Genomic DNA, 20,307 nt, shown 5'->3' with positions numbered 1-20,307 from the left:
TTGACTCACCCACTGCTCCCCTCAGCAGTGTACTTCAGTCAATCTGCCTGTTCTGTTCCCCACTCTGTCTCTGGTGAATCCTCTCACCCCCCTCACACACACACCTCTGGCCTGTACCCCAGCTCTTGAATGCATAAATAAATAAATCTTTAAAAAAAAATCTGCTAAACTGCACTTATCAATACACTGAGTACCAAATATGAAGAGCCATCTCACAATAAAAGTTATATGACCAGTCCATAAGCACATGACAATACAAATTAAAATCACAATAAGACAGCAGCACACATCCTATACAATGGATGTAATTTAAAGATCATTAGTACCAAATGAGGGTAAAAATATGGAATAACTAGACTGCTAGTAGGAATGTAAACCAGTTCAGCCACTTTGGGAAACATGTTAGCTGTTAACTTATGAAATCAAATATACATTTAATGTATATACACAAGACAGCAATACCATTCCTAGATACTTATCCAAGAAAATGAAAGCTTATCTCCATTAAAAAGACATGGACAGAAAGGTTAAGAGCAGCTTTATTCATAATCAAAAAGTAGAAATGATCCAAATGTCCTTCAATAAGTAAGTGAATCATGTATATATACAGTTCAACAATATGCACAAGGAATGATGCAGATGAATCTCAAAAAAATAGTATGCTTTTTATGAAAGCAATACACCAAAAAATGCATGGAATAGGATACCATTTTTGTGGAATTCTAAAACAGACAAGAGAGCATTATAGCTTTAGAGAGAAGCTAAGGCTAAGGTTGGAAGAATGGTGGTAAAGAGGAATGGCTTGCAGAAGAAACAAAATGTTTTGTATCTTTGGGGGAGCTTGACTGTAGTATACATAGCTACAACAAGTGTTTACACTTGCCAAAATATATGGAACTGTACACTTAAAATGGGTACATTTCATTATATGTAAATTAAACTTCAATGACGTTAACTTTTAAAAAATAAGATACAAATTTCTATCACAGTTATTGTGTAATTCCATGAGATCATGTATACAAATAAGACTAGCTATAAAATACTTAATAAATTAGTTTAGCAATTATATGTCATTTTCAATAAGTTATAATTAGCTTCAAAACCAGATACATAAAAATCTACATTTATATATACACACATATATATTAGCTATAACTAAACTGATTTTACAAGTTTGTTAGTATTAGTTGCTCCTCATAAAAATTTTCTAATATGCCATGAATTCCAAGAAAATAAAATACTCTGAAACACCAGGACAAAGGAATCCTCAAACTCTAAGAGAGAGAGAATGTCTAATCCACAAAATTAGCACTTCTAACTTGCCTTTCAAAGAGCATTTTTTAGAACATTCACTAAATCAAAGGTGACCTGCCTACCTAATTAGCCTCTAAAAATACCTTGAATGCTAGATAATAATAATCTTTAAGTAAATGAATCTTTCAAAAAGATAAAAATAAAAGTAAAATGAACTATGCTACCAAGGAAAATTATAATGCTTCTCAGAATGATGCAAAATACTAAGTCCCTAGATATAGTATCCAATTTTTTAAATAGCTCAACTGTTACAAGTCATAGTAAAAATGGCTAATTCCTACTGTCCTTCTAGGTGATCCTGGAGAGGAGAGTGCTAGCCAAGAAGTCTCCTCAAGAGTGAACCCATTATTGAAGAGGCACATTTAGGAGGGCAAATGAAGAACCAAATAAGTCACGAACGTCAGGCTATTTTAGTATTTTCTTGGTTCATTCTACTGAAGCTAAAACAGTGTGAATAAAAGCAGAAAGAGGAAAGGAAGCTCACTGGAGAAGTTCAATGTGCAAATCAGTTGTGTAGTCTTTTGACTTGGATTGATGTCATCTGAGTTCCAACTGGGGAGGACTAAGAGCCTACAATGGCAGACTGATGCCCTTGAATGCTGAGTGAAGGATTTAGTTCACTAATATATTGAAGGGGAGGAGGAAAAGGTAAAACTGAAAGACTGGTTAACATTTGTCAAATACTTATTTTAAACACTACAAGAAATTTTTCATAAAAAACATTGTCATTCCAACAAAATTGCCAACAGTTATAGCCACAATGGTCAGCTTCCAAAAGCTGGCCAAAATTCAAAATATAAGGTCTAATAACAAACCACACGAGGTGCAAAATTTTCAAAGTTAAGATTAAATCAATAGAATCATAATATTTCTTTTACCCAATGCAATAAATGTCTCCATAGTATCACTGGATCCTTCAAGTTCGACCAGTTTGGTGCTGAATTTCTTTGACAGCCCTCAGTGCAAAGTCCTACACAAGTGTCTACACAGAGCTGCATAAGTAAGGTTTTAGAGAACAAAAAGCAGGGAGAAGAGCATTCTTAGTTTGCTGAGCTCATTAGCTAAGACAAAGTTATTGTAACGGTCCTGAGATAGAAGAAGCCCTGCTAATGCACACACACACAGAGCAGTCAATCTGCTACTGCAATGATCAAAAGCGAAGCTGAATTTCAAGAGTCAATAATGTAGAAGTTCTGGAACACTATGTGCAACGTATCTGTAAAAACCTTTGTACATGTTTGGCCACTGTTAATTAAATGTTGTGTTCCATTTAAAGACCTGAGATAGCTTCCTTTTGCTGTAATCACACACACTCCAAAAAAATTTAAATTCAGTGATTTTTCCAAATCATAATTACTTTATTCACATTTCCTCTGAAAAAAAGGCTTTTCCTCTGAGAAAGTCTTTCAACTTCAAAACCAGTGGAGATAATTTTTTAGCATAACTTCTACCCTGTCAAATAGCACTGAAATATTCATCATTCCTCTCAGATGGTAAACAGAATTGCTTCTTTTGTTAAAAGCAAAGGGAAGGGCCTCCCCAGTGGCGCAGCAGTTGAGCGCTGGGTTGGGAAGCTGCCCGCAGCCTCTGCAGCACTGGTGCTGTTATAGGGCAGCCCCAATACCGAACGGGTTGCCTGGCTGTGGGTCCTCACCCGCGCGCTTAAAGGGACTTATTAATACTCCACTACAGGCACACACAAAAGGTTAATAAAAGGTTTATTTGCAAGGGAAAAGGAAATAAGGAAAATGTACAACTCAGGGAGAAAATAGGGAAATAAAGTCTTTAATGCGTCCTACCCGATCCGCCGACCTGGAAACCCAAAAAACACTCTCAGAGCGGGCCAGACGCTGCGAGCTGGCGGAGAGTCAAAATGGGGGACCCCCCAAAGCCCACATGTCTGGCTTTATACCAACCTGGCTGCTTAACCCCACCCTCAGGTCCCAGCCACCTTCCCTTTGGTGGGGATGGGATTTGGAGTTCCCAGTGTCTTTGGCTTTGGCCTGGGGTGGGGGTGGAGTCCACAAAGCCTGTATGGAATTAGCTTTAGGACATCCTTTTCCCACTAACAGTTCAATCCCCGGCCACCGGCGAGGGTACCACATGGCACGCAGACCTCTCCTGCCACCCACTGCTCCCCTCCTTCGTCAGTCTGCCCATTCTGGCTCTAGTGAATTCTCTCACCCTCCCATGTCTCTGACTGTACCCAGTGCTTATATAAATAAATAAATAAATAAACAAACAAACAAACAACAAAGGGAAAACGTCTATAGTTTCAGTTGGAAGCTCTTCATAAAGAACTCCTGAAACAATGTAATGGATACCTCTCTGGGTGCCTGCCCAGCCCAAGCTTTCCTTGAGCTAAATCTGGCCCAGAGTAACCAGGCTGATAGCACATGCCCCAGAACTCTTAGTCATACGATGACAGGGTCAAGAGTGGACACGGGATCAAGCCCAAGCTGTCAATCAGACCCTCTCTCCCAGGAATGTAGACACAAAGACCAGAGGCCGGCTCCGGTAGCCCTGAGCTGAGTCACCACAAAGGGGGGCTCAGGACATCATTTCTACTCTATGTAAGGAAAAACAGAAATCTGGTAGGGGGGGGAGAATAAAGTGAATTTAGTGACAACAGACTATGTTGCAAGAGAAAGACACAAACAAGGACACAGATGCTGACAGCTACTCTGCTGTCTAACATCCTCCCAGTTTCTGGCTGTATTTCCTGCCTGTGGGCACCATGGAATTCATTTAATTCCTTATAAAGACAAACAAACTCTTTAATTTTTTTTTAAGATTTATTTTTATTTATTTATACAAGGACTGGGTATAGTCAGAAGCGCAGGAGGGTGAGAGAATTCACCAGAGCCAGAGTGGGGAGCAGAGCAGGCAGAAGGACCGAAGTACACTGCTGAGGGGAGCAGCGGGCGGCAGAAGAGGTCTGTGCGCCATGGGGGACCCTCCTTTGGTGGCTGGGGAGCAGCCGGGGATCGAACCGGCGCTGCAGAGGCTGCAGGCAGCTTCGCAACTCAGCGCTCAACCACTGCGCCACCGGGGAGGCCCCAAACTCTTTAATTTATATTTATTACAATGGGTTTCTTATAACCAAACAGTCTCTGATTGAAATAAACTGTTAGTATGAAAAATAGAAATTTTAAACAAAAGATAATTTCAAATTTGAAATCAAGCTTAGCAAACCACTTGATTCACTGGCCACAGATTTGCTTGATAGAACTTAAAATATCTCAATAATCTCTGTTATAGCTACATAGTTTTACTCAAAGAATTTTTAAAATTGAGAATCCTTCAGCATTCTGTCACTTCTTTATCAAACCAAAGATTGCCAAATCCAAAGACTGAACGTGATTAATTCAGTCCACAAACACTTATTGAACCCCTCTAACTGCCAGGCAGTAAGCTAAAGAAGGGGGGGAGGGGAAGAATACAAGCAAAACAGCTTTACTCCCTGCCCCATTTAAATAAGGTACACAAAAACACAATTTCAAGAGTTAAACACTGGAGAGTGACTTGGGAGGCTATTTTTCTTCTGCTGTGAATTTCAGTAGAACTAGTAAATTTTTACCCATTTTAGTGGCACCATCCTAGACTTTAACATATACTATTTTATTTAAATCCATTTTGATCACTAAAGATTCATTTTTCTAATCCTATTTAAATAAATACCAGTTCTCTCTTCTAGGACCATGAGATTCAAGGACTTCTCTTTAATTCAGACATCCTTGGAGATTTTCCATGAGAATCTTACACAAACTGGCAGTTCTTTCACGGCCCAACAGTTGTCTCTTCACATTAAAAGCACTGAGGAGACAATAACATCATTCCTAATGTACTATAATTTTCTGGTCTTTTTTATTTCAATTATTTAATTTTGGATGTGGGTAATTAATTCTGTAAGCATCGATTTGTGAATTCATGGGTAAAAATATGCTCTCTCCTTTGTCTTTCATTCTGATTATCACTAACTGTATATTTCCTTTATTCATAGATGAAACATTTGCAGAACTGCTTTCTATCTAACACATAAAATATTCTGAAATACAATACTTAGTTTCATGTCATTTTCATTAGTCTACTTTGAGAAGGCATAGTGGAGGTACATATAAGAACAAAATTGATACAGACTCCAAATCTGCAAAGTACTCTATGTCCTTCCTTGCTTTCTGAATTAAGAGCAATGTTCCAATTACAAATTCTTCATATAATAAAAGCCAGAAGGAAAAAGAAAAATATCGGATGGTTTCACTTATAGGAGGACTATAGGAGAAACAAAATAAGGGATCAGAAAAAAAATTAATTATAATAAATTTTTAAAAATTAGCAGACAGCCATAAATCAGAGACATTCTGCAGGGGAGGAGGAGGGAGAGGGATCAAAACAAGGGAGGGAAGAACACAAAGGACTGTGGTGATGGTGCACAAATGAATTAGTGGTGGGAATTTTAAGCGGACTATACCTGAGGAGAAAGCATACAAAAGTGAAGAATGATGTAAAATATAAATAAAATTAAAAAAAAACAAGTAACTTCTAAAGACTGGGATTTCTGCTGGCAAAAGACTGATACAAGTAACAAAATTCCACAGTCTTTATGACACCATAAGCTTCAAACAATAAAAAGCTGAACACTGAGATTCATTAATTCATGTATGTATTCACTCCAATATTTCAAAAAATATTTAACTGAACATCTGTCCTGTAGTAGGGACTGAAGATACAATTTAATAAATAAAAAAGTCTCCATCTCTACCTTAAAGTTATGAAATAAAATTACAGTAAGTTCCAAATACTTGATTCAGCCTTGGTTAAAATTACAGTTTAAACCTCAGACCACAAGTTTTCAATGAAATCTAATGATAAAGTTTTGATAAAGAAGTTGTTTATATAAATGATTTTGAGATTATAAAGCACTGAATTAGCCATTACCATTTACTTAGAAAGATAGAGGTAAAAATTAGAGAATATTTTCTAGTAGTGACCATAGAATGTAATTTAAATCTATACAGTTTCTTGTTCCCACAAAATTAGGTTTCAATTTAGGGCTGTTTTCTAAATAAGGCAAAGAGCTTTTCTGTTTACTGGGGTAATTATTTTCCAAGGACTGTTAAACAATATAAGCTTTCAATTACATATGTTTGTTTTAGAAAACTACATTTGTTTTAAAAAATGTTTGTTGTGGAGAATTGTATTCTAAAAATGAATATTGCATTTGTTGAAGGAGTTGTTAAACTCAATCACCAATCTTATTGATCTTGGATATAGATTTAAGGTTTTAAAAATTAAAAAGATAAAAGTTTAATAGATTGAAGGTTTTAAGAATTAATGGAGTAGAAATGTATAAATATCTTCATCCTTGCAAGGTCTTTTTAAGTAAAATAGGGAGCTTTAAAAAAAGCTAGCATTCTTTTTAAAGCAATGCAAAATAGTATTGTTTTATAAAAGGGAAAAACATTTTTAAAAATTTAGCTTTCGCATGAATGACTTTTTCACAATAACTTTGGTTGATATTGTAATAACTTCAAGCCATAAACAGAGTAAATATACTAATAATATACTAATTATTGAGGTTAATAATAGATCTAAGTGTTCTACATTACAACTATCACCAACACATCATGACTCAACAAACTCCTCTAAGAAACATCTATAAAAAATGTACAGTTTTGAAACATTCTTTAAAAGTATAGCTAGAAAGAAAGAAAGTTTAAATAAACACAAGCTAAATAGTATACAAATTAAGGAAGGTAAAATAACCTTGCCATGTAATCAGTGACAAGAACAAATTTATGTGGACAGATACACAAAATACTGGGTCAGTAAAGATGATTCAATTGATTTTTACTTGAATTTTAATTATGTGTTCAAAGGGTTTATTTGTTTTGATTTTATGTAAATTTGATTCAATTGATTTTTACTTGAATTTTAACTATGTGTTCAAAGGGTTTATTTGTTTTGATTTTATGTAAATTTTTCCATTTTTACGCTTTCAGAGAACAATGACTTATATTTCTTAATTTTTGTAGTTGATTTCATTTATTCTTGATGAGCCTATCACATCTCCAATAGCTTTTAAAAATAATTTCATTTTGAAAATTTAAAGAAGTTTATCATTGACCTCCATATTGAAGTACTGGAGTATCTCAGAGGGTACCATTCTGAGATTTTTGGATAATTTTTTAAAGCGAATGGTGAGATGGGGTCTTAAACATTATGCTTTCCCAAAGCCTAAAAGAAATTGAACATTATGCCACTTTCCTCTAGACTATTAAATCAAATCTTTCCCTGGCTCTGCAACCCCTGGCCCATTCCTGGTTCTAACACGGGACTTAATCATGTGGACAACATCCTTCAGAAATCATTCCTAAATAACGTCAAGAATTTCAAAAATACCAAACTTCTTCTTTCAATTCAATGAACTTTTGTAAATGTAATTTCCATAATCAGTTGTCTTTTCCTTTTATTTGGCTGAGAGCTGCTTAATGCTGGGACACTGACTCACCTTAATGAGCAAGAACCTCAGTAAACAAGGTTCACTTACTATTAAATTATTATCGAGCAGTCTAAAGATTAAATTAAGTCCCTAGTAAATAATGATGATATCAAGCAACTGACAGGACATAATTAACTAAAATGTATGGTGACTACCATTCCAAATACACTAACATTCTAAGAAGTTTCCTGTAAAATTCTTACAGTAATGAGAGGATATAGGACATTAATAAACTCATAGAGCTAGAAAGATCATTATGAAGTCACATTATTTCTCACTTAAAACTATAGACTACACACATTTATTATTTTTTCTCCCTTCTAACACCCACCCTCCCACTAAATGATAGTGAAGAAACAGAAAGATAAAAATCCAAAACAAGAGAACAGTGAAAAGTAAGGAAGAGAGTAGCAATCACTAGATAAGAAATTACAACAAATTCCTAGAAGGCAAAATGCAGCTGCAAGAATAGTACTTGATGAGACAAGGCAGAGAAAGCTCTGGCTACAATAATGCAAGGAAAAGGCTACTAATGAGGAGGAAGCCATCTGTCCTGATAAACCCTTAAGCATTTATATTCATCCAATGTAAGGAGAGACAAGAATGAGACATGGGACTAAGAACTGGGAGATTAACTAAAAGCTCCTTGGAGGATACTCTATATAACAAAATGTCGTAACAGTCAGATGTGTATCCTCAGGAAAAACAAACAGGGAATTTTCTAAAGAAATAGAACAAACTATTTATGGAGAGCCAGCATACTTGAATTCCAAAATATGACACCTAGGGGCTCCTCGTAGTAACAGCGGGCTCACCACTAACCTACACACTCATCTATTAAGACCTGCTCACCTATTAGAAAGCCCCAACTGGAGTTTTATTCTGTTTTAAATATAAGTACTTAAGTACTTTTTGGACAACCATAAACCACCATTTATTTGAGGAAACACTACATAATAATGGAGGGGGGAAAGATGATAAATAACAAAACGATTCAGGAAACTTTACAAAGAAAACCACCTCTACAGCCTTTAAAAGTTCTTAAAAAAAAAACTATAATCATAATAAGAACAAGGTGTTGTGAAAGAGGAGGAAAGGGCAAGAGGGAGCTATCAGAATAAAGGTGTTTCGTTAAGACTGTGGTAATAAAAAATTATCGGAAGGACTACAGAAAAGGAGAAAGTCAAAAGCATTTTATTCAGGAGATAATTCCCTGAAGAACTCAACTGAAACAATTTTCTTAATTTTAAGTGGTTCCTTTGGAAAAGAGGGCTAAGACTGGAAAGATACAGGAAAGAGGATCTTAGTGCTTCCATGTACAAAAAAAAAACCCTGAACCATTTATATTTTAAACCATGTGAATGATTGCCTGTGATCATTTCTTTTCAATTTAGTTAATATTTTTTATGGAAAGGAGCAATCTAATCTATCCTGAGATAGGTCTATCCTTTATATTTCAATGATTTCCAAAGAATCACCTAATAATGCAAGGTTAACAAGTGAACATGTCATAAATTTTTCTCTTAATGCTGCATTTGATAAATTAATGTAAAGTGATTCTACAGAACACTAAGCTGTGGCCTGCTCGGCCTGAATGGTAATGCACCCAGGCCATGGGCTGACAGGTGCTGCTCACTCATCTGTCTCATCTTCCACATCTTTGCCGGTTGTTCCTCTATGTAAGAATCGAGAGACTCTGATACCCTGTTTGCCACAAATATAGATCCAACAGAAAATTCCTGATGAGACGTTGCATACTAAGCAGCCAAAGTGAGCACCACTTCCAGATGAGGCTAGAGCTTCAGTCATGGTAATTATTTCAAAGAAAGTACAACCAAGAGTGACACCACAGGGTTGGTCTTGCCTGCTGTTCACTGAGGTCACACATCAGTGGTCCAAGAGCTCAAGCAGGCCACACACACACTTGGTTTGGCCTGGATAACGCTGGCCCACAGTATGTGTTTATTTTGAAAGAAGCCAGTATGTAAACTGACAAAATTTTTATAAAAACCAGTGAAATTTTAATGAATGAATGAATAAATTTGCTTTTTAAGAAAAGGTTTTAGATTTGTACCTTCTCTCAATAAGTAGACAGTTCCCTGAAGATGGGTAAGTGTGACCCAATTTGCCACTCTAGCCTCCTCCCCTATATACGTGATCAGTCTATCCCTGAGAGTCATTTTCTTTCTGACCCCCAACTATGAAAGAGAAAACCCATGCTGAGGCCCCTCAGCCAGGCTAAGAGGCTTGGAGGCCACTCAGGGGCAAGCAGAGAAAACCAGAGACACAGCCCTGGCAGCGACGAGGCCTTGGCAGCGGTGGCAGAGAGCTACCGCTCCTCCCTAGAGACTGTTTCTAAATAGTCAGGTATCTTAAAGCACCTTTTTAAAGTATTTTTACTGGCGTATTACATAAGATCTGCCTGTGGAGGAAAAAAACACAAAAATTTCTGCAGATGCCTGAAAGTTAAGAATTTCTGCACCTGTCTATTTCACCACAACTTATTCCCTGCCAACTCTCTGACTTTGAATAGAAACAGGATTGAAAGGCAAACAAAAAAAGTAGTAAAATCCTACTGATCGATGTCTTAGGAGTTAAAACCTAAAAGCCAGAAATAAAAACGAAAGCACGAAGTCCAATCACTAGCACTATCATCTACATTTTCAGCAAAGTAGTCATCGTTTACTTACATTTTAATGTCTCTCCAGCGTATGGTATATGTAGTTTAAATCGGTCACAGTTGGGTCCAGGAGTCAATGATGTGCAGCTTAAAAACAAAGATAGAAAGAAGAAAAGATTTTTTTAATAACCCCATATATTTATGATATTTAATGAAATAAATAAAAGGGATCCTTATAGATGAAAAATTAAAACACTGGCTCATAGAACAAAATAAAAGCCCTTCATGGCCACTGAGGTTAAGATAAGACTATCCTGAAAGAAGAAACTCATTTATTTCACAAGAAGTCATCCATGCCTTCTAACAACAAACACCAGCACTTCTTTGCCCACTTCTCTGAAGGAAGTATATCTCAATTTTTAAAACAGGCGTGTCATCCAAACCAGGTCTGTAGTCTTTGATGCCAAGAATTGTCAAAGAAGAGTTGCTTTGTGGTCATATTTTAAATAGACTCTTAGCTTTTACTGTGTTAAAAAAGAGCACTCTTGGCCTTTTTCTCGTACCAGAAGGTATGCTCTCTTTTCCCAAAGGTAAGGCACTTCCTCTTGATCTGGCACCCCATAACTTACATCTGCAGGAGAGCACAATGCACCTTCACTGGGTTTCAGATAAAATGCAAATTTAAAGGGGGGTGAGTTAGTCACCCAGGTCTCAACAGCTTGGTTGTTTTTTTTTCCAATCTATTACTTCACAAAGTTACATAATGTTCTCTCATAATGTTCTTTCCCCAGGTTTACTTTGTCTTTCAAGATCTTATATTAGTTAAAACTTCTACTGTATAACATCAACATTCACTTAATAAATTAATAAAAGATCAATATGAAGTCAACTGAGGAAACTAAGTCTTCATTTAATTTTTTAAAAGTGAAGTTTTTACTAAGTAATTCCAAAACTAACTCTAAGGCATTTCTGAAAAAGAACCTACAAAAGTAGTTTAAGGATGGAAGTGTTTGGAATACATGTACAATTTTTCTAGCTGGCCACTTTGAAAGGCAACAGTCATTTGAAAATAAATTCAAGAAAAGGCTGACTATAAAAAAACTAAGTCAGATCTCATATTAAATTGACTATTATTTTTTCCCAAAACTATTTGGATGTGAAAGAGAAAACAATCAGACAAACTTAACCTCAGAAAAATGATGTAGGAATTATATAAAATAAATTAAATTTAAAAAAAAAACTTTACCTCAGATATATTTAACAAACACTAGGTTGATTATTCCTCTTTAGCTGCATGGGCCAATAAAAAAACTAATTTATAAACCATAGAAAACCACGTATCAAGTGAAGAATAATCTATTTCAATTTTTCACATACTCCTTTATTTTTTAATTTAAAAAATTCTTCAGGGCACATTTTATTAACAGTACTAAAATATTTCCTTCATATTATAATCTTTTCTAGTTGACAACACAGTAGTTATTCAAAAATGTTTATGGAAAACAAATAAATTACAGCATTATAATCTGGTGACAGTAATGACCTTACAAGCAACACACAGAATTTTTTCTCTAAATTACATTCAACCAGCAATACTTTAAAATATTTTTAAAATTCACAATCAACTGTGTTCTGGGATTTGAGGATGAAATTATCTAAATAGCTAAATAATTAAAGTTGTTAATAATACAAGAAATCCTCCGGGTTCACCTATTTCTAGTTTGTTTGAGTAACTCATCCTTCTTCAATGTGAAATTGTGTAGTTCCTGAAATGTTATAGATACTGTTGGATCACATATTACATTATTGAATTTTATGCTTTAACCAGGACTAGGAAAGTGCTTTTCTGTTCTGCCCCTTCACCTTCCTCCCTGACTCCTTGAACAGCAGGTTGCAGGGACCTGGGAATATTAGAAAGTACAGTTTCTCCATCTGAGTGATTCATTCACTGATTCTTTTTTCATTTATGTAAGGCTTCTATAGCTGAGTACTGTTCTATGTGTTAGGAATACAGAGTGGACGAGACAGACAAAATCTACAGCCTCGTGGAACTTAAATTCTAGCAAGGAAAGAGCTATACAATGAACGAGACAAATCTAGAAGGATGGCTTCAGAACGCAAAATGTTATCAAGAAACCAAATGGTGCTGCTCTTGCACAGGAGCTACTTTACCCTGGAAGATGGGGAAGACCTCTGGAGGGGGGGAAATGAGAAACCTAAAAACAAAAAGGGCCAACCATGTGCATTCTGGGCAAAGGAAACAGCTGGTGCAAAGGCGTGAAGGTAGGAACAAGCTTGACATATCTGGGGGAAGAAATCTTGATATATCTGGGCAATGTGGCTAAAGCAGAGTGAATGGGGGGTGAGAATAGCAAAAGGGGTAAGTAAGGGGCGGTTCATGCAGTGCCTTGTAGGCGGTGGCAATTAATTCAGCTTTTATTCCAAGTACAAAGGAGAGTTTTAAGAAGAGTAAGAACAGTAATATTATCTATGTTTTCCAAAGATCACTCCTTCTACTGTGTAGAAAAAAAGGACTGTGACGAGGTAAAATGGAAACAGGAGGGGAAACCATTTCAAGCAAGAAAGGTGACGGTTACTTGGACTAGCAGAGCAGCAGGCACGACATAGACAAAAGGACTTACTCAATAGGGTCAACTAGGAGAGAAGAAAGTTTAGGAAGGAGGAAAATCAAGGGTGTAAAGTGTGAGATGGTATAGAAACAGCCAGATTAATGGGTGGGCTAGGCAATCTGTAAGGACCACGGAAACATTATGGAAAAGATGGAAGAAAAATGTGCCAAAACTCACCTTTGAGAGAGTGCTATATACTGTAGGAAAGCTCATTTACTCCACAAAGGGCCCCCCAAGTTAAAATGGCTAACCTCCAGTTAACCACAGGACTCCTAGCTTACAAAGAACATAGGAGTTTGGGACCGAGAGCTAAATGGTTGGAGACGAGCAGTTACCAGCAGCAGGTCTCCATCCTGACCAGCAATGAGTTTCTCTAATGAAACACTTAGCAAATTACTTAAAATATGTCTTATGCTCCGTCTTCTGTATTACCTAGGATAAACAGATTTATTAGAATCAAGTCACTGTCATGTTACCTAAAGGTTCTTTTAAGATCAAACTAAAATGTTTCTTCTTAAATTACCTGTGCTTAAAATTGGTTTTGGTCATGTTGTTTAATTTACTATGAAATTTCACATTGTACTGAAGGAGGACATTCATTTTTCTATTAATCAAAAAAGGGCAAAAGTTTAACAAAGACTAGAAAATACATATGAATAGTATGTATTCCACTTAGGGATCTACGCATATGGATGTGTATGTACATAAACAGATTTCAAAAAGAGTCACCAAAATTTGGCAGGAACTAGGGTGATTTTTACAACTTTCTTCTGATTACCTTTCTGCAGTTTTATGCTTTATAATGAATACAAATATTTTAAGGCTACAAATATTTTAAGGCTAAATATATCCTTTTTATATTGACTATGGAAACTCAGCAATGATGACTTGGTTTATCTTTTTCTTCTAAAGTGTTTTACTTGTAGAAAGAAAAAATGTGGGGTGATTTAGAATGAACAGTATTTAAGGAAATTACATAAAATCTTCTACACTGTGATACAAAACTTCGTATTTCTAACATTTATTATCTCTCACAGTTCCTCTGTGTCAGAATTTTTGGAGCAATTTGCCTGGGTTTCAGGTCTTGGGGAGTCAGAGGGAGGTAACTGATCACAGAGCGGGGAACAGTTCATTTTTCTAGAAAGCCATTTCCTAACACAAGCATGAAAAAGCCGCTACACAAAAAGTTACTGGTTTCATTAAAATTATTATTTGTATACTGACAGGTAGTCCTAACATACAGTTATCTAAGATTTCAAAAACCAAAATTCAATTGAATAACTTTGTTTAGAGAAATAATTTTAAATTATTTTTAAGTTGCTGACAATTAAAATTTCAAATTTATCAACTTTAATTCCTGAGTGCTTAGTATTGCGCTACGTGCTGGGAATACAGCAGTGACAAAAACAAAAAACACCCTGGTGTTGTAATGAAAAAAACATTTCTAAATGAACAACTTTGCTCTAAAAATCTACCTTTTACTAATCCCTACCTTCCCTTAATATCCTAGGGAGGCACTATTTTAAAGCTGAGTATGTTTGAGAACAAAGGCAACTAAAGTACCATATTCTGCAGATTATACAAAGAAGAATTTTGGATAGCATAGTCAGATAATTTAGTACCTTAGTACAGAAGTCACAGCTAACCATTAATACAATAAAATGCTAAAACCAATAACCATCACATTCTCTCATCCCTTCGGTCTCTTTTTATCCATTTATAATTATGCTGTTTCTCAGCCAGATCAAAGACTTTCAGTGCCCAAAAAAATGTTTTATACTTGTTTAAATGTCCCAAGTCATCTAGCACAGCATTGAGCATAGTGCTAAGTACCCAGTTCTGAGGAAATTTTATCATGTACTCACAGTCATAGACTAAACTCAAAACCTGTCATTTTACAATGATGGCAGAGAAGTTCAGAGGGTCTCACAGGCACTCAGAGCCTGGGGTTTACTAAACCACTTCCAAGGCACTCAGGCCACATCTGAAGTCTCCCTGGCCTCATCATTTTTAAATCATCTTTAAATCTCCAGCATTTGATGCCGGTGTCCAGGTCATAGATAGTCCAACAAAAATTTATGGGGATAAGGTTTGCTGACTGATGCCTAAACCTTGACTCCCCATCTTGTGCTCTTTTCATTACAAAAACTGATAGCTTAAGTGGAATTAGAGAGATGCTCTCTTTCTAATTTTTGAGAGAGGGAAAAGTATGATTATTTGTGAAAAGTCCTTCCTGTGAAGAGGTGTATATATGACCCAGAATTTAAAGTTAAGGTCACACCCTAAAATTACTCTATTTTCACAACAAGTAATAGTAACAACTAAGATTGGTTGGGCATTTACTATGTGACAGGCACAATCTTTAATAAGGTTAAACTATTTAAAAATTACAACAACCTTCAGAAACAGGTGTTATTGTTAGCTCCATTTTAAAGATAAAGAAACTGAGACGCACAAAAGATATAAAAACTTGCTAGTGAAAGAACGGAGACCCAAACCCAGGATATCTGGTTAGGGGCCCATTTCTCAATTACTACATTAAATCAGCTTTCAATAAGGAAAGGAAAACCATCAAAATTAGTGAATTTTAAATTTTTCAACAAATTCTACTTTATTATTACCTGTAACAATAAAAAGTAAAAGCAAAATACTGCCAATGTGTCCTATCCCATGCATTTTTATGAAAAGAAAATTTTGATTTATTATAATAAGAATTGTATTCCTACAAATCACTGATGCAAAAGAGGGGACAGGGTCCTTATAATATGGCTGAGTAGGTTCTACAATGTTGACACTACTGATTCACTTAACAAATTCTTTAAATAAATGAACAGTGAAAGGTAAATTTGAAATTGAAGTCTTTTGAAATTATCATGTGCTCCTAAGTACTGAGATCTAACTCATATTATCAAAGTTTCACTATACAGAGGAATAATTGGCAAGGTCACTTATATGATTTTAGTGAAGCCAAAAATTAATCTGAATTAACAAGAATATTCTACAATCTTTAAGACATTAGCATTTTTTAAAACAATGCAAAATATGTGCTTTCTAACTTAATGCTAAGACTATTATTTGATTATTTTCTGGAAAATACAATGATAGTAAACCATTTCTATTCTTCAAGCCACCTCAAAAGAACAAAGTAGATGAGTTCCAGGTTCCTTCCCTGAGTCTACGTCAGTTTCCTTTACCCTGACTATTAATTTACCATTTGGCATGTTCCCCTACATAGCTTCCTGTTTTCTTGATAATGACGTTTGTGCTTAAACAATATTTAACATCAGCTGAGAAGGAAGTTTTCAGCTTTGGCAACCTAAAATAACTGGTGACTATGAAATAAAATAGGTTCAAAGATTGCCTTTTTAAAAAAACTACTAAGTCACAAATTAGAGTGAACTGTTAGCTGATATCTACATTTTCATTTAAAAACTTAATTTATTTTCTCTGAGTTAAATCCAACATCAACAACTCCACTCAGACTAAATTAGTTTCAAAATCATCATGGGTTCAAGACTGAAATGCAACAGTAAAGAAGCTCAAGATTGGCATAAGGTATTGTAACAGCTACATCAGTAATATACTAAATAGGCATTTTATCTGCAAAGGCATTTAAACTTCTGATTCAGGGCCTCCCAGTTGAGCGCTGGGTTGCGGGACTGCCCGCAGCCTCTGCAGCACCGGTTCGATCCCCAGCCCACAGGCGAGGGTCTCACATGGTGCGCAGACCTCTCCTGCCACGCCCACTGCTCCCCTCAGCAGTGTGCTTCGGTCCTTCTGCCTGCTCTGCTCTCCCCTCTGGCTCTGGTGAATTCTCTCACCCTCCCACGCTTCTGACTGTACCCAGTGCTTGTATAAATAAATAAATAAATCTTAGAAAAAAAAATCTTGGACCCCCAGTTTTGGAAAGAAATTCTGGTCTATCTAGTTAATTGTGTCAAAATCCATGAAGTCAAGTCTTAGGTCTTGCTAGAAGAAGGAGACTCATGAATTAAAAAGTGGTAAAAGAAGGTAACAAAATTGTGCTGACGTAGAATTTTGAGATTGTTCTCCAGAAGAAAAGTATCTACTTGATGACACAGAATGGTCCTAATACACAAAGTATATCTCTGCATCTCTAAAGTCTACAATCTATTTCTAGACCCTACTAGAAAGAGATGGATTTAATTCACAGATTAGAATTTCAAACTAACACTACCACAATAAGTGACTCAGCCCAGAATATTTTAAAAATTATAAAATTAAAATCTTCCCAAAAATGTGTTTGCCAGTTCAAGTAGCGTCAACTGTTTCTACGCCGTATCTCCATTTATAAATGAAAGATTTCAACTCTATTTTAAAGTAGGGAGTATTTTTAAATGTTTGTAGGTGTTTCTATAACAAACGTGTGGTTTAAATTACAATATGGTTTCAGTAGGAATGATGGTCTCAGATACTATTTTAACTAGGAAAGGAAAAAAATCTAATTTTTAAAAAAAGAGTCTTAGTTCATTAATGCTCAACTTTTCTTCTTTTCTAATATGTGCATTTAATTCACTCTATTAACAGAATAAAAGGGAAAATTAATAGAATTCTCTCCTAAGTGCCGGATAAGAGTTTGCTAAAATTAAACATCCATTCATGATTTTAAACACACTTTGCAAATGAGGATTAAAAAAAGAAACCTCCTTAACGTGAAAGAGGACATTTACAAAAAACCTACAGCAACATCTTAGTTAATAACAAAATGTTAAAAATTTCCTTTTGAGATAGAGAACAAGACAAGGGTACCACTCTTACAACTTTTACTCAACATTATATTAGAGATCCTAGCAAATACCAAGTAGCATGGGGAAATAAGAATATAATCATTGGAAAGAAAGAAATAAAACTATACTGAACTGGAAATAATATGACCATGCATTTAAAAAGCTCTTTTAACCTTCATCTACATTACTGGAAGTTCATATGAGTTAAGCAAAGTTTAACTGATTGTTGGGGATACACAATAACACGCATGAAGTGAAAACTTTTAACACAATAGACTATAGTGGAGGATTATGGGTGCTTTGGTGGTAAGAGAACTATGGTGACCACACCTGAGGGGAGAAATCCTGTGTTGTGAAAAAATTAACAAGGATGTAAAATAATGATACTTTATTAAAATACATATACCAATAAAAATAAAATGGCATCTATCAAAAATAAAACAAAAAAACTTTTAGAAAGATGCCATCTAAAATAATACCAAATAATCAAATACATAGAAACAAATGCCACAAAAAATGTGCAAGATCTCTACCTAGAAAGCTATTTTTAGAATATAAAGGAAGCACTTTAACACAAACACCACATTCATGAATTAAATGACATATAATGAAAAGATGTAATTCTCCTTAAAATGATCTAAAAGCTGAAAGGCATGTTCTAAAATGTAAATGGAATGCCAAGAACCAAGAATAGACAACATTCTCTTGAAAAAAGAAAAACCTGATGGGATTATTTTCAATTGCCAAAAGGTGGAAGAACCCAAATTTCCATCACTGATAAATGGATAAACAAAACATAGTCCATACATATACGGAATATTATTCAGTCTTATAAAAGAAGGAAATTTTGACTCATGCTACAACACGGATAAACAATGAAGACATTATGCTAAGTAAAATCGCCAGCCACAAAAGAACAAATACTATATGATTCCACTTATAAAAGGTACCTAAAAAGTGGTCAAATTCAAAGATATAGAAAGTAGAATGATGGTTCCCAGGGGCTAAGGGGAGAGAAGAAACACACAGTATTTAGTGGGTAAAGAGTTTTAAATTTGCACGATGAGAAAGTTCTAAAGATGAATGTGGTGACAGCTGCACAGCAATGTGGCCACCCTTTAATGTCACGGCACTTACCATTTACCACAATAAGAAAAAGACAGGTTAATTTACTCTATTTGATATCAAAAATTATTATAAATCTTAGTAATTAAAATACTGATATTGGTACAAAGTTAAGAAATAGGCCAGTGGAACTGTGAAATAAATAGTCCTAAGGACAGACCCTCACATATCTGGAACTTAGTGTATTACAAAGGCATCTCTACATAGCAGTAAGGAATGGAACCGTCCTCAATAAACAATGCTAAGACACCAGACATTCTTAAGGAGAAAAATATGAAACTTGATCCCTACTATATACCATCCATTAAAATCAAGTCCAAGTGGTTTGACCTCTGAATGTGAAAAGCAAAATAAAAATATTTTTAGATGATAACCTGGGGGGCAGGGAGAGATATTAGAAGATTATCTTCAAGAAATTTGTAAACAACATTTCCCCCAAAGCAACTAAAGATGGGTAAACTGGATTACATTAATACTAGGTCTTCTGTTTATCAAAAAACACCCTCTTTGAGTTCCCACATAGCTGTTCAAGTGTCCCGAGAGAAGGTAGGGTGCTCCAAAAGCCAGAGGTTGATGGTGGTAATTTCAATTATTCGGTAGCCTGCAGCATACTGTGATAAGCTTCAAGAATGTCAAGAATCCACGGTCTCGGTTTAACTGTACTAACGCCCTTAAAAAATAGACAAATGACTTAAGTGGATTCTTGCAAAGAATATTGGCTAGAAAACAATACAAGTTTTTCCCACTAACCAAAAGTAGAACATTACTATATGGTATGAATTGTTAAGTTACCTTTTGGGCCTGGGAATGGTATTACCATTAATTTATGTGGAAATTTTTTGAGTGTTCCCAGACCCCAAAAATAACCTACCAAATCATAACCAATAGGAACATTCTACCTATGGATAGCAGGGAAAACCTGTCAATAATGAGGCACTGGCAAATTTTTAACAAAATTTTTCATATCACTTGTGGGTAGGTTTGAAAACGTCATAAGGCAATTGAGAGCAGGAATTTAGAACTTTTGTATCTATTTGTAAAACTTTGTGCAGCCAGTCTTTTTCTTTCATTGATATCTATCTATTGTTGCAGATTTCTTTTCTAGGTATGTCAGGTGAAAATACCATATTACAAGTATTACAAATTATTTTATACAGTTATAGCATTGCTTACTTCAGCTTATGCTTTTTAATGTATATTTCACATGTTTTATAGCACATGTATTTTATAACTAAATAAATATGCATGTATTAGGGGTTCATCATCAAATTGTTTGAGATAATCAAAAACATGAGAGTCACTGCTATGAAAGTAAGAGAAATGAGTCTCTATTCTCAAGATCCTTGAAAAGTAATCAGAAGACAAAAA

At 35.3% G+C, this 20,307-nt stretch overlaps 1 protein-coding gene across 3 annotated transcripts in view; it reads right to left on the bottom strand.

Annotated features, from left to right (window-relative positions):
* The window catches only part of BABAM2 (BRISC and BRCA1 A complex member 2), a gene marked incomplete at both ends in the record, with an annotated part of 352,443 nt that overhangs the window by 312,717 nt on the left and 19,419 nt on the right, over window positions 1-20,307 (bottom strand). For all 3 annotated transcript variants that reach the window (XM_084235977.1, XM_084235976.1, XM_084235978.1), the window contains one exon: window positions 10,507-10,583. In XM_084235977.1, coding sequence (XP_084092103.1) covers window positions 10,507-10,583 — 77 coding nt within the window. The remainder of the gene's footprint in view (window positions 1-10,506; window positions 10,584-20,307) is intronic.

The sequence above is a fragment of the Talpa europaea genome, assembly GCF_964194135.1.
Source record: "Talpa europaea genome assembly, chromosome: 6".
NCBI lineage: Eukaryota > Metazoa > Chordata > Mammalia > Eulipotyphla > Talpidae > Talpa > Talpa europaea.
This window is presented reverse-complemented; position numbering and strand designations above follow the sequence as displayed.